This window comes from Oncorhynchus mykiss, chromosome 26 (assembly GCF_057628025.1).
Source record: "Oncorhynchus mykiss isolate SJ-2025 chromosome 26, ASM5762802v1, whole genome shotgun sequence".
Lineage (NCBI taxonomy): Eukaryota > Metazoa > Chordata > Actinopteri > Salmoniformes > Salmonidae > Oncorhynchus > Oncorhynchus mykiss.
In genome coordinates this window covers 14,629,613-14,647,033 of record NC_143047.1, presented here as the reverse complement: position 1 = coordinate 14,647,033, position 17,421 = coordinate 14,629,613, and the positions used below count along the sequence as shown (strand labels likewise).

At 43.6% G+C, this 17,421-nt stretch overlaps 1 protein-coding gene across 1 annotated transcript in view; it reads right to left on the bottom strand.

The window, feature by feature from the left end:
- The window catches only part of LOC110506438 (protein ENTREP2), a 146,032-nt gene that overhangs the window by 69,812 nt on the left and 58,799 nt on the right, over positions 1-17,421 (bottom strand). Inside the window, exon 2 of the mRNA XM_021586041.3 lies at positions 11,939-11,995. Within this exon, the coding sequence (XP_021441716.3) occupies positions 11,939-11,995 (57 nt within the window). The remainder of the gene's footprint in view (positions 1-11,938; positions 11,996-17,421) is intronic.

Below are 17,421 nucleotides of genomic sequence, written 5' to 3'. Positions count from 1 at the left end.
TTTGCTACATAAGACCGAATAGAGCCGGTCAGTCACATTGGTATTTTTACTTTCAATCATGTGACACTTCTCCTGGTCACATCATTCACAGAAACCTTTCCTGTTACCAGTGTTGGTGTGCCCATCACTCTCCCCCCACCCAATATTTGGGTGGACAGGGAGAGAGATGAAGGGAAAGATGATTGAACAGTGGGTAGAGTGGTGCTGCTGTTGAGATGTATGTTGCATTCCCAGAGTGCATTAATATGGCCGCCCTCCCTTACCTCCCACCCCCCATGTGACTCTGATTAATCCACTCTCCTGGTCCACCACAACCCCAGCCCTCCCAGCTCTCCAAGCCCACAGGCGCCTACAGCCCCCCACACCACCTGCCCCCATGGAAGGGATAAGGAGAGATGGAGAGTCCTCATCATTCATCTACCGCCATCAATGACAGCTTACTACTGACGAACACTTCCACATGTCCTGTGATCATATTAAAGCCTGTGTGTGAGCGGAACAGAGCTGTACAGTCTGTACTCATTCCTAGGTACTGCAGAGTGGAGGTGGTGGAGTTAGTATTCAGAAGACAGCAGCACCGGCCTCTCTAGACAGACCTGGCTAGTGGAGCATAGAGAACACAGGCTCTGTGTGTGACTCATCAGACCTGGCAGATCCCCTGTCATGGGTCATTACTGGGTGAGGCATCCTTGTCTCCCCCCTTTGTCTCCCCTGCCCCTCTGTGACAGGCCACTGGGCAGTGGGCAAGGCCACATCTAACACTACCTCCAGCCTTCCCTAGAGTACCATCACACACTGACTGACTCCAACACTAGCTACAGGCCTCTCTACTGTTACAGAATAATACAGCTCTAGCCTCATTCCTGTTGGCTGTTCCATCGATATGGTATCACATTAATATTAACATTGTGGGAGAGGTGAGCATTCCAGCCACACTGCCACTGTTATGAAGGAGTAGAAATGGGACTATATCTGCCTATGCCTTGTACATTGAGAGCTGATCGATCTAGCTGCTGTACCATAGAGGTGATGTGACAAAGAGGCTGAGTCTAAATAGCCTGTCTAGTTATACTGTAGGGCGTGGTTACCGTCAGGCGTGGTTAGCGTCATTCCATGTTGATATACATGTACAAAACATTAGGAACATTAGGAACTTTCCATGACATAGACTGACCAGGTGAATCCAGGTGAAAGCTATGATCCCTTATTGATGTCACTTGTCAGATGAAGGGGAGGAGACAGGTTAAATGAGGATTTCTACCCCTTGAGAGGTTGAATGGGCAAGACAAAATATTTAAGTGCCTTTGATCGGGGTATGGTAGCAGGGGCCAGGCGCACCGGTTTGAGTTTGTCAAGAACTGCAACGCTGCTGTTTTTTTTAACGCTCAACAGTATCAAGAATGGTCCACCACCCAAAGGACATCCAGCCAACTTGACACAACTGTGGGAAGCATTGGAGTCAACATTGGCCAGCATCCCTGTGGAACGTTTACAACACCTTGTAGAGTCCATGCCTCGAGAAATTGATGCTGTTCCAAGGGGGAAAGGGTAGGCAACTCAACATTAGGAAGATGTTCCTACTGTTTTGTACACCCAGTGTATCTGACAATATTCATCTTTACTCCATTCATTCTTAATTTCTCCACGCAATGCATAGGCATAGTCATCAAATAGCCTTCATTGTAGGGGCTACCGTGCCTACACATATCAACACAGTCAAATGTTATTGTCATATGTACAGGTTTGACGTGGTATAGGGTTCACAGTTCAATGAAATGCTTCCTGGTTTGCAATCTTTTTCACTCATCATGAGGCTATGTCATATTTATCATGTCATCTTTAGTGCACGTTTGCAGTCTAGGCTTTATGTTTGGTTTGGGGCGTGTAGTCCTCGGGCCTACTCTTTCCATTTAACGTAACGTATTGTCCTGCTTCTTCTTCTCTCGCTCTCTCAACTCTATTCATTCTATTAGAATGTATGGAACGCCATATAACACCAGAGTGTCTTTCATGGTTGTGCGATGAGAACTCCCGTCCACTAGTCTACACAGGCCTATTGATGTTGAGCTGTTCCCAGCTATATGATTGCATATTGCATCCTGTCTCTGTTGTTCATTCTGTTAAGCCTCTACTCGACTGAAATGTTGTTTACGAAAGTTCAATCAGCAAGGCTGGTCTGCATGCTCATTTAACATCATCAAGCAGCATAACATAATTCACTATGCTTCCTATTATACAGACATAGAGGGAATGAATACAAATGTATCATCATAAACCACAGCGTCTCGTTCTGGTCCTCTTCCTATGTGCGGAATGTCATTCACCTGTTTACCTTTAGACTACAAGCACGGCACAATAATGCACATTCCGCACCCTTGCTGTTTAACCTATGGGCTCACACTTGCAATTATCACTTTCCTGTCTCCACCAATGGGTGTAAATGTTGGGATGTATTTATATGTCAACTTGCGCATTCTCTCACTTGCTGTTTTTCAGCAACAGTCTTGGATGACCATCCACCTCCCCAACACCACAAGCTACAGTGCCTTCAGAAAGTATTCACACCTCTTGACTTTTTTTGTTGCGTTACAAAGTGGTTTTAAAATGGATTCAATTGTAAAGAAAATTCAACGATCTACACAACATTCTCTGTAATGTCAAAGTGGAATAAAAAAAAAAAATGAATGGAAAAATAAAACACTAACATCTCTTGATGTAATTACAGCACACTACAGACACCACACACAACTAACTCTAATTACAGCACACTGCAGACACCAAACAACTATCACTAATTACAGCACACTACAGACACCACACACAACTAACTCTAATTACAGCACACTGCAGACACCACACAACTATCACTAATTACAGCACACTGCAGACACCACACAACTAACTCTAATTACAGCACACTGCAGACACCACACAACTATCACTAATTACAGCACACTGCAGACACCACACAACTATCACTAATTACAGCACACTGCAGACACCACACACAACTAACTCTAATTACAGCACACTGCAGACACCACACAACTATCACTAATTACAGCACACTGCAGACACCACACAACTATCACTAATTACAGCACACTGCAGACACCACACACAACTAACTCTAATTACAGCACACTGCAGACACCACACAACTATCACTAATTACAGCACACTGCAGACACCACACACAACTAACTCTAATTACAGCACACTGCAGATACCACACCACTAATTACAGCACACTGTAGACACCACACACAACTAACTCTAATTACAGCACACTGCAGACACCACACAACTATCACTAATTACAGCACACTGTAGACACCACACACAACTAACTCTAATTACAGCACACTGCAGACACCACACAACTATCACTAATTACAGCACACTGCAGACACCACACACAACTAACTCTAATTACAGCACACTGCAGACACCACACAACTATCACTAATTACAGCACACTGCAGACACCACACACAACTAACTCTAATTACAGCACACTGCAGACACCACACAAGTATCACTAATTACAGCACACTGCAGACACCACACACAACTAACTCTAATTACAGCACACTGCAGACACCACACAACTATCACTAATTACAGCACACTGCAGACACCACACAACTATCACTAATTACAGCACACTACAGACACCACACACAACTAACTCTAATTACAGCACACTGCAGACACCACACAACTATCACTAATTACAGCACACTGCAGACACCACACAACTAACTCTAATTACAGCACACTACAGACACCACACACAACTAACTCTAATTACAGCACACTGCAGACACCACACAACTATCACTAATTACAGCACACTGCAGACACCACACAACTAACTCTAATTACAGCACACTGCAGACACCACACAACTATCACTAATTACAGCACACTGCAGACACCACACAACTATCACTAATTACAGCACACTGCAGACACCACACACAACTAACTCTAATTACAGCACACTGCAGACACCACACAACTATCACTAATTACAGCACACTGCAGACACCACACAACTATCACTAATTACAGCACACTGCAGACACCACACACAACTAACTCTAATTACAGCACACTGCAGACACCACACAACTATCACTAATTACAGCACACTGCAGACACCACACACAACTAACTCTAATTACAACACACTGCAGACACCACACAACTATCACTAATTACAGCACACTGTAGACACCACACACAACTAACTCTAATTACAGCACACTGCAGACACCACACAACTATCACTAATTACAGCACACTGCAGACACCACACACAACTAACTCTAATTACAGCACACTGCAGACACCACACAACTATCACTAATTACAGCACACTGCAGACACCACACACAACTAACTCTAATTACAGCACACTGCAGACACCACACAACTATCACTAATTACAGCACACTGCAGACACCACCCACAACTAACTCTAATTACAGCACACTGCAGACACCACACAACTATCACTAATTACAGCACACTGCAGACACCACACAACTATCACTAATTACAGCACACTGCAGACACCACACACAACTAACTCTAATTACAGCACACTGCAGACACCACACAACTATCACTAATTACAGCACACTGCAGACACCACACACAACTAACTCTAATTACAGCACACTGTAGACACCACACACCACTAACTCTAATTACAGCACACTGTAGACACCACACAACTATCACTAATTACAGCACACTGTAGACACCACACACAACTAACTCTAATTGCAGCACACTGCAGACACCACACACCACTAACACTAATTACAGCACACTGCAGACACCACACAACTAACACTAATTACAGCACACTACAGACACCACACACAACTAACTCTAATTACAGCACACTGTAGACACCACACACCACTAACACTAATTACAGCACACTGCAGACACCACACCACTATCACTAATTACAGCACACTACAGACACCACACACAACTAACTCTAATTACAGCATACTGTAGACACCACACCACTATCACAAATTACAGCACACTGCAGACACCACACACAACTAACTCTAATTGCAGCACACTGCAGACACCACACACCACTAACTCTAATTACAGCACACTGAAGACACATCACACCACTAACACTAATTACAGCACACTGCAGATACTACACCACTAACACTAATTACAGCACACTGCAGACACCACACCACTAACTCTAATAACAACACACTGCAGACACGACACCACTAACTATAATTACAGCACACTGCAGACATCACACACCACTATGCCTAATTACAGGACACTGCAGACACCACAGAAAACTAACACTAATTACAGCACACAACAGACACCACACGCAACTAACTCTAATTACAGCACACTGCAGATACCACACCACTAATTACAGCACACTGCAGACACCACACACCACTAACACTAATTACAGCACACTACAGACACCACACCACTAACTCTAATTACAGCACACTGCAGACACCACACACCACTATCACTAATTACAGCACACTGTAGATACTACACCACTAACACTAATTACTGCACACTGTAGACACCACACACAACTAACACTAATTACAGCACACTGCAGACACCACACCACTAACACTAATTACAGCGCACTACAGACACCACACACCACTAACTCTAATTACAGCACACTATAGACACCACACACCACTAAGTCTAATTACAGCACACTGCAGACAACACACACCACTAACACTAATTACAGCACACTGTAGACACCACACACCACTAACTCTAATTACAGCACACTGCAGACAACACACACCACTAACTCTAATTACAGCACACTGTAGACACCACACACCACTAACTCTAATTACAGCACACTGTAGACACCACACACCACTAACTCTAATTACAGCACACTGCAGACACCACACACCACTATCACTAATTACAGCACACTTCAGACACGACACCACTAACACTAATTACTGCACACTGTAGACACCACACACCACTAACACTAATTACAGCACACTGCAGACACCACACACCACTAACACTAATTACAGCACACTGCAGACACCACACACCACTAACACTAATTACAGCACACTGCAGACACCACACACCACTAACACTAATTACAGCACACTGCAGACACCACACACGACTAACACTAATTACAGCACACTGCAGACACCACAAACCACTAACATTAATTACAGCACACTGCAGACACCACATACCACTAAGACTATTTAAAGCACACTGCAGACACCACACCACTAAGACTGTTTAAAGCACACTGCAGACACCACACCACTAAGACTGTTTAAAGCACACTGCAGACACCACACCACTAAGACTATTTAAAGCACACTGCAGACACCACACCACTAAGACTGTTTAAAGCACACTGCAGACACCACACCACTAAGACTGTTTAAAGCACACTGCAGACACCACACACCACTAAGACTATTTAAAGCACACTGCAGACACCACACCACTAAGACTGTTTAAAGCACACTGCAGACACCACACACCACTAAGACTATTTAAAGCACACTGCAGACACCACACCACTAAGACTATTTAAAGCACACTGCAGACACCACACCACTAAGACTATTTCAAGCACACTGCAGACACCACACACCACTAATACTATTTAAAGCACACTGTAGGCACCACACACCACTAAGACTATTTAAAGCACACTGCAGGCACCACACACCACTAAGACTATTTAAAGCACACTGCAGGCACCACACCACTAAGACTGTTTAAAGCACACTGCAGACACCACACCACTAAGACTGTTTAAAGCACACTGCAGACACCACGACACTAAGACTGTTTAAAGCACACTGCAGACACCACACCACTAAGACTGTTTAAAGCACACTGCAGACACCACACACCACTAAGACTGTTTAAAGCACACTGCAGACACCACGCCACTAAGACTGTTTAAAGCACACTGTAGACACCACACACCACTAAGACTATTTAAAGCACACTGCAGACACCACACCACTAAGACCATTTAAAGCACACTGTAGGCACCACACACCACTAAGACTATTTAAAGCACACTGCAGACACCACACCACTAAGACTATTTAAAGCACTTTGTAGGCACCACACACCACTAAGACTATTTAAAGCACACTGCAGGCACCACACCACTAAGACTGTTTAAAGCACACTGTAGGCACCACACACCACTAAGACTATTTAAAGCACACTGCAGACACCACACCACTAAGACTATTTAAAGCACACTGCAGACACCACACCACTAAGACTATTTAAAGCACAATGCAGACACCACACACCACTAAGACTATTTAAAGCACACTGCAGACACCACACACCACTAAGACTGTTTAAAGCACACTGCAGACACCACACCACTAAGACTATTTAAAGCACACTGCAGACACCACACACCACTAAGACTATTTAAAGCACACTGTAGGCACCACACACCACTAAGACTATTTAAAGCACACTGTAGGCACAACACACCACTAAGACTATTTAAAGCACACTGCAGGCACCACACACCACTAAGACTATTTAAAGCACACTGCAGGCACCACACACCACTAAGACTGTTTAAAGCACACTGTAGGCACCACACACCACTAAGACTATTTAAAGCACACTGCAGACACCACACCACTAAGACTATTTAAAGCACACTGCAGACACCACACCACTAAGACTGTTTAAAGCACACTGCAGACACCACACCACTAAGACTATTTAAAGCACACTGCAGACACCACACCACTAAGACTGTTTAAAGCACACTGCAGGCACCACACACCACTAAGACTGTTTAAAGCACACTGCAGACACCACACCACTAAGACTATTTAAAGCACACTGCAGACACCACACCACTAAGACTGTTTAAAGCACACTGTAGGCACCACACACCACTAAGACTGTTTAAAGCACACTGTAGACACCACACACCACTAAGACTATTTAAAGCACACTGCAGACACCACGCCACTAAGACTGTTTAAAGCACACTGCAGACACCACACCACTAAGACTGTTTAAAGCACACTGCAGACACCACACCACTAAGACTGTTTAAAGCACACTGCAGACACCACACCACTAAGACTATTTAAAGCACACTGTAGACACCACACACCACTAAGACTATTTAAAGCACACTGTAGACACCACACCACTAAGACTATTTAAAGCACACTGCAGGCACCACACCACTAAGACTGTTTAAAGCACACTGCAGACACCACACCACTAGGACTGTTTAAAGCACACTGCAGACACCACACCACTAAGACTATTTAAAGCACACTGCAGACACCACACCACTAAGACTATTTAAAGCACACTGCAGACACCACACACCACTAAGACTATTTAAAGCACACTGCAGACACCACACCACTAGGACTGTTTAAAGCACACTGCAGACACCACACCACTAAGACTATTTAAAGCACACTGCAGACACCACACCACTAAGACTATTTAAAGCACACTGCAGACACCACACACCACTAAGACTATTTAAAGCACACTGTAGGCACCACACACCACTAAGACTATTTAAAGCACACTGCAGGCACCACACACCACTAATACTATTTAAAGCACACTGCAGACACCACACCACTAAGACTGTTTAAAGCACACTGCAGACACCACACCACTAAGACTATTTAAAGCACACTGCAGACACCACACCACTAAGACTGTTTAAAGCACACTGCAGACACCACACCACTAAGACTATTTAAAGCACACTGCAGACACCACACCACTAAGACTGTTTAAAGCACACTGCAGGCACCACACACCACTAAGACTGTTTAAAGCACACTGTAGGCACCACACACCACTAAGACTGTTTAAAGCACACTGTAGACACCACACACCACTAAGACTATTTAAAGCACACTGCAGACACCACGCCACTAAGACTGTTTAAAGCACACTGCAGACACCACACCACTAAGACTGTTTAAAGCACACTGCAGACACCACACCACTAAGACTATTTAAAGCACACTGTAGACACCACACACCACTAAGACTATTTAAAGCACACTGTAGACATCACACACCACTAAGACTATTTAAAGCACACTGCAGGCACCACACACCACTAAGACTATTTAAAGCACACTGCAGGCACCACACCACTAAGACTGTTTAAAGCACACTGCAGACACCACACCACTAAGACTGTTTAAAGCACACTGCAGACACCACACCACTAAGACTGTTTAAAGCACACTGCAGACACCACGCCACTAAGACTGTTTAAAGCACACTGCAGACACCACACCACTAAGACTGTTTAAAGCACACTGCAGACACCACACACCACTAAGACTGTTTAAAGCACACTGCAGACACCACGCCACTAAGACTGTTTAAAGCACACTGTAGACACCACACACCACTAAGACTATTTAAAGCACACTGCAGACACCACACCACTAAGACTATTTAAAGCACACTGTAGGCACCACACACCACTAAGACTATTTAAAGCACACTGCAGACACCACACCACTAAGACTATTTAAAGCACACTGTAGGCACCACACACCACTAAGACTATTTAAAGCACACTGCAGGCACCACACCACTAAGACTGTTTAAAGCACACTGCAGACACCACACACCACTAAGACTATTTAAAGCACACTGCAGACACCACACCACTAAGACTATTTAAAGCACACTGCAGACACCACACCACTAAGACTGTTTAAAGCACACTGCAGACACCACACACCACTAAGACTATTTAAAGCACACTGCAGACACCACACCACTAAGACTATTTAAAGCACACTGCAGGCACCACTACCACCAACATACAGCCCACTGACTGAATGGATCCCTACACGTCCACACTCAGACCAAGGAAAGAGACACATCAGAAATTCAGGAAGCTTTCTCAAGCCATGCTGCTATTATGTATGAAATCAATGCTTGGCAGCACATTGCAGACTGAATGCATACATTTTACATCCCATTCACAGGCTGCCCACCAGACTTGGAGCTACTGTAAATCCACAATGAGCAGAGGCTCTGAACACGGGTTTGACTGTAGTCTAACATGACAGGCTATTAGATCCCCCTCTCAGGCTCATCTCAGAGACTCTGGTAGTGATTTCTGTCATAAGCCTTCTGGAAAGAGAAATTCATTACACAGCTGAGCAACTCTGAGAAAACATTGTATGACGATTGTGTCTAACATAGCAAAAATGTCAAATTAGAGAATTATACACATGAGGAGCATGACAGAGAGAGGGAGACGTTCTCTGCTCTCTGATGTCCTGAGGAGAATGGTGATGATAGTGAGGACTGAGTAGGAGTGACACTGGCCCTTTGATCATTGCTATAAGGACCTACAACATAGCTGTTTCTGAAGACAGTGTAGTGTTTATGATACAACCCTCTGGCATTACGCGTGGAGAAAAACAACTACTTAGGAGGAAGAAAAACTCATTGTAAAGATGCCTGCAGGACAAACATACCTGTCATTTCTGTGCTGCTGAACCATTCCAGCCCATTCCTGACACTGTGGGCGACTGTACTGACGACACAGTGGAAAGATTGTCCCTATTACAGAACTAAAAGCGATAGAAACGTTCAGTGTAGTCTGACCATTTCCAGGTCAGTGGTTGAGATGAGAGTCTCCTTTCTCAAAGGCATTGGAGTTGTGATCTATTTTAACAGTATTTTATCCCAGCTAGCACAAATCCAGGCCTTCTCACAGTAGAGGGTCACACCCTCGCATGCTGTTACCCTGGGTGCCAAAACCAGCAGTGGTGGAAAAAGTACCCAATTGTCATACTTGAGTAAAAGTAAATATTACTTAGTAGAAAATGACTAAAGTGAAAGTCACCCAGTAAAATCATACTTGAGTAAAAGTTTTTAAAAAGTATTTGGTTTTAAATATACTTAAGTATCAAAAGTAAATGTAATTGCTAAAATATACTTCAGAATAAAAAGTAAAAGTATAAATCATTTCAAACTCCTTATATTAAGCAAACCAGACATTTTTTTAATTTACAGATAGCCAGGGGCACACTCCACCACTCAGATATAATTTACAAATAAAGCATTTGTGTTTAGTGAGTCCGCCAGATCAGATGCAGTAGGGATGACCAGGGATTTTCTCTTTAAGTGTGTGAATTAGACCATTTTACTGTCCTGCGAAGCATTCATAATGTAACGAGTACTTTTGGGTGTCACGGAAAATGTATGGAGTAAAAAGTACATTATTTTCTTTAGGAATGTAGTGGAGTAAAAGTAAAAGTCGACAAAAATATAAATAGTGAAGTAAAGTACAGATACCCCAAAAAACTACTTAAGTAGTACTTTAAAGTATTTTTACACCACTGAAAACCAGCTGCCCTGGAGAGGGCTTGGAGAGAGGCAAATATCCCCCCTGTGTCACATTCGATGTATGGAGGAGACCAAGGCCCAGCGTAAGATGAATACATACTTCTTTAATGAAGAAACACTAAACAAACGTACAAAACAATAAACCGAATGTGCCGCTATATAACACAAGCAACTAATACATAGACAATAACCCACAAAATACCCAAGGAATATGGCTGCCTAAATATGGTTCCCAATCAGAGACAACGATAAACAGCTGCCTCTGATTGAGAACCAATCTAGGCAACCATAGACACACAAAACACCTAGATAGTAAACAACCACATAAACATACAAAACCCCTAGACAGTACAAAAACACATACATCACCCATGTCACATCCTGACCTAACCAAAATAATAAAGAAAACAAAGAATACTAAGGTCAGGGCGTGACACCCTGAGAAGGTTAGGTCAGATCAGGAAGTTAGAGTTAGACCATCACTCACCACCAGAGAGAGAGGCCTCTTCCATGACACCACTCCTATCAGTCCAGACAGCAGCACCTGAAAGAGAACAACACTATAGGTCAGTGGAAGGGAAGAGAACACAGTACAACAGTTAGGATAACCAACATGGTCATGAACAGTCCCCGCATGTGAGAGAAAGGGGAAAGACAGACATGGGTGCCGTATAGGTTCACTGTGATGTGATCTTGGATTGTGATCATATCTCCTTGGTGTGAGTTGACACATCACAGTATCACAGTACATTTTTTGAAACTTCATATCTGGTGTACTATTAGCCTCCAGCATTCTGTTTCTCTACATTCTCTCTCCTTCACCCAACATTAACCAACAACACTCCCCCACCCACCTAGCTTCTCTCTCTCTCCATCCCCTCTCTCTTACACGCTAGCCTCTCTCTGAATCCCTAAGTTCAGCTGGAAAGCCATCAGACCTAGAGGCAGCCTTTCACTACCAAGGGCAAACCAATCCCCTCCATTGTTGTAGCCATCTTAACTTGTTTTAAGTCTTTGGCTGATACTCAAAAAGAGAAGAATGACTGAAAACACACTGAAGCAGACAGTGAGTGAAGTTGCACATTGGAGAGCGCCTACTCCAATGCTGGCCACTCATTTCACGGCCAACACAGACTGCAAATGCCGCTTGTTTATGTCGCGAACTGTTTCAGACATTTTCCTGTTGCTAAAACCCTTCTAACATACATCGCAGCCGTTACATAAGAATCACACGCGGGTCAAACATTTGCCATGGTTTATTATTAGAGTTGAAAGTTACTTTGTATCGCTGGCCTGAACTGCTTTGGAGAGTGACCTTGGGTCACATCTGCATGCTCTATCATTTGGGTTTTCTATGTAGAAGGGTATTTTCCTAATATCGCTATTCTTTGAATGTTTATGTGATATGATGTCCTAGTATTTGTGACATGTATTATGGAATGGCCATTGTCCATATTCCTTAGTTCCAGCTCACTTTCTGCACCTGTACATAAATACCACCATTTTGCTCCTGATTCCGTCAGACTACCGAGGGCTGTGCGCACGTTGATAAAACTGCCTGGGATCTAGCCTACTATCTTACAGAGCCCCAATGGATGTACAGGAAGAACATTAGGGAGATGTTACATTTGCACAGTGTTATTCATATTTGACCCATTTTAGATGAGGGCTGAAGATCAGTGAGACTGGCAGGTCATTACTGTTTCAGATCAGGAGGATTGTTTATCTTGTCCAATCAAAAAGTGCTGAGTGACTTCCTGACTGCAGATTAGCAACGAGGAGAAAGTAGAACACCTGAAATGAGCATGGAGTTGTAGATACAGCGTGCAGGAGCCAATACCTATCGTCTGCCAGAATGTACACGTTATCACTGTACCATGCCTACTGCCAACATAATTATGCATGTTTATGCCTACACGGTAAGATTTCTTTGTTTTGAACAGTGACAAAATCGAGGCAAGATGATTTTACATACTCAGTCATTTTAATTCTGAAGTGATAATTTGATGGAATCATTAAACATATTCTGCAAGTGACATAAATATGTTTCTTTCGGAAGCTTGGAGAGTGATGATCATTTCAAAGGCAGATGTCTAGCGAGATGTGAACGCTTCACTATCTATTTGCTCTCATTAATTATAGATCACGCATTCTGTTGCAACAGAGGAAGAGAGAGAGAGAGAGCATGAGAGAGAGAGAGAGAGAGAGAGAGAGAGAGAGAGCAAGAAGGAGGGAAGGAGGGAGCGAGAGATGGAGATAAGGGCTGTATCCCTGTGAATGCAGTCTGGTAGTAAATCTGTTCAGCAGTAAAAGCAGCCCAGGTCTGTGCCAGACAGCAGACACACAGAGATCAGCTCCCCTCTCTGCTCTTTAGCACAGACACCTCTGGTCCAGAGCAACACTGTAACCGTCTCACACACCTGATCTCCAAACAGCCCCAATCAACCTCTGATACCACATAAAGAACCAGGGAGCACATGAATGGATGGCTATTACCGCGGCAACACAGTTAAGTTTCACTTTTCTTTCCATATAGCTTAGTTGTCATGACACCCAGGGGACTCCCTCTTATCTCCAAGTTTCAATCTTACATCTCAGATGGTGGAGGAGAGGAAGGACAGGCTGGCTGCGTTAAGCCCTGCACCAGCCCTCTTCCAGGGGACGAAGGGAACATTCATTAGCTAACACTCTTAACTGGTGAGATATCAGTGGTAGAGTAGAGAATCCACTCAGCCTTGTCTCTACTCTGACAGCTGGTCATAAGGGGAAACTTCAGGAAGTTAGATGTCTGAGAGTGAAACAACTCTGGTCCCCTGGAGAAGGATAGTCAGGTAGGCTTTAGGGGCTAGTGGAGCTGCTAAACCCTGGGCTGAGGCTGGCTGGAGCAGAGGCTGTAGCTATGGTAGTCTCTGTCTGAGAGGTGATATGGAGAGGGCTGCCTGTGATAGCTTTGTGTCAATCACGCAGGGATTTCTCTCTCTCTGCTGCACTGGGAAAAGGATTAAGACACTTTACCACGGTAGTCACTGAGGCCTGGCCACCTATTCAGCTCAACTCACCAGTCTGGAAAAGCTCCCATTCTTTTACTTCTGCCCTGCTGCAATTTATACACACCGTGGGCTTTGTGTTCAAAACGGGACACCCAAATGAGCTAATCAATTAATCTCATTCTCAACTGACTGTTATCAACACAAACCAACGTATTCTCTGAAAGGAGCAAATGATCCATGAAATACCCACATCTGCTCTCAATAGCTACACAGTATCAGGGCCATCGATTCCTGCATCCTACCATGAAAGGCTTCTGTATTGAGATGGCTTCCAATCAGACTCCTGTTGTTTAGTGTTGCCTATCATCAGGAGAGAATAGCCTCTCTCTTCTCTCTCTCCCACATCTGGCTGCACGACATGGTCCCTACAGTGTATAGCTTACCATCCAGAGATATATACGACAACCACCTTTAACCACACAAAACAAAGCACAGCATTTACATATAGCCACCAACAGACACACTGGCTACACTCATGACTATCAACTGAGCCAACAACTCTGGCGTGTAGAACACATACATATGCACACCGAGACAAAATGGCTACTGAAATGGGATGAAAGAGGGGTCTAAACTTTCCAAGCAACTCATCACAGGTTGTGCCACACAGAGACATGAAAGAATGTACTGCACTCTGACAGCCACGCGCACACGGACGAACACACGCACGCACGGACGAACACACGCACACACACACACACACACACACACACACACACACACACACACACACACACACAGCATAACAACCCTAATGTTCTGAACAGTACACATCGTGATCAATCATAAGCCTTCCACAACACAAGTATCTGATATCACAACCATGTATTTTATTTGCCGTCCACCAACTGAACAGAAAAGTCAAACTATGTTTTTCAGAAGACAAAACCCAATAAGCCCTCCTAGATCCCTCGGTCAGAATGTCATTGACCCCAAAGCCCTTTCTCCTGTCTGACTGATCCCCCCCGGCCACATTCCAGTCCGGAGCGTTTATGTACGCTGCAGCCTGTACACACTCTTACACACCTACACACCCATACACACTCCTACTCCTACACACTCCTATACCTGGCTGCGGAAAATCCAGGCTGGAGTTGCTTTGATCTCATGGATATAGAGAGCTTACGCCCCAATCTAAATTGACCAGAATGAGCACTTTAATCCCAATTCAGAGATGAGCTCAGACGACACAAATTCGGTACACTTTTAACCGTTTCTCAGGGCATTATGTTGGCCTTAAAAAATAAACATGGTTTCCATCTCAAATTCACACACACAAGAGTCTGGATCTGAGAGAGCATTCAGTGAGGCTGTAAAATGGAGCATGACATCACCAGGAGATTGAGGAGGTTAACGTTAATAAGCACATAGAAGATGAATTCTACCATCACAGTGAACCTTTAGTCTGATGACAGCATGAGCAGTTCTGTTCTGACCTTCAGAAGTCCTTCTCTGCTGATGTTTTATGAATGGGGGTGAGAGGTGTGTGCTCTCACTCAAACTCCTCTCGCTGTCCTCCATCCTTCTCTAGTGCCTCTTGAGAATACGGCAAGAACATTAGTGCTGCTGTCTACGTAAACTACAGCCCTGAACAGCTCCCTCAACCCTTTGTCCAGGGAGGCTTCTACTTTTTACTGAGACTGCATGTCTATGTGATGGGGAATGGGACTGTCCAAGACAAAGGCACAGCTGTTGGAAATTAAGCTTTAATACTGGGGTTCCCAAACTTTTTTACTCAGGCCCCCCTTACAGCATTGGGGAACATCCACACTACACGCTCGCAAGCCACGCCGATTTCTATGGGCACAAGCACTGATCATGACATAAACTGTTCACACCCCTCTTGTTGGTGGAGAGAACATTTAGCAGGTTTAAAGCTCATTTTCTTGCAATAATATACATTTTGCCATGTCTAATGTGTATTCGTGTGACTCAAACATTACAACAAAATCTATGGGCTAAAAAACCTAGATAAACAACGTTAACTGACATAGGCTAGTTGATCTGGACATTTCTGACACATTATAAATAGTTCTCTAAGGTATGCAATGACTAACATGACAAGAGGAAAACTGATGATGCACTACTCGATTTAGAAATTTCACCTTGTCGGCTGATCAAACAGAAAATGATTCATTCAAACGAGGTTTAATGAAAATTCAATCAGGAAAACAATAGTTTAAACCCCATGTCTCTACAATATATGCTTAAAAAGTAATCAACGATTTACTCTCAGAATCTAGTATGTTTGGAGTGAATGGAATGTCATCACAGGCATGATCAAAAAGTGGTCACTGCTCGATAGAACTCTGTGGCGCTGCTCCGCAGCAGAGCTGCGTTACTTTCGAACATCAACTGACAAGCTAACTAGTGGCTGCAGGTTCGTGAGCAATTTTTTTTGTAAATGAAATTCGCTGAATACAAAACTAAATAGGGACTAAATATATATTAATTTACTAAGCTAAAATACTCCATTTCAATATCTACTCTATGCGAAGACAACCTGTTCCTGTTTTCAATGAGTCTTTCCCTTTAGATCGCCATAGAAACAGCCTTCTCAACGTAGATTCATCGCGGTTGTAGGCAATGAAAGCCAAGGATCTGGAGGTGAAAATGACGACGGTATCAAGTTGATTTTGATTGGTCCAACCAGTGGAAACGCCTCAAAGTTGTACCACCTCACAACGCCAAATATAGAAGAGACACATCCAAGAGCAGCACAGTCTAAACTAGCAACAGTCACAGCAAATTAACATTCTTATTTTATCAACACTGTCAAGTACACGTATATTAAGGTTATAATATTGTAGAAAACAATCTAATGATTTATTCTATGTAATTTATAATGACATAAGGCACCCTCTTGAACTGCCCATTTTTTTCTACATTCTACAGCATTGAGAAAAGCCCTATCTATACC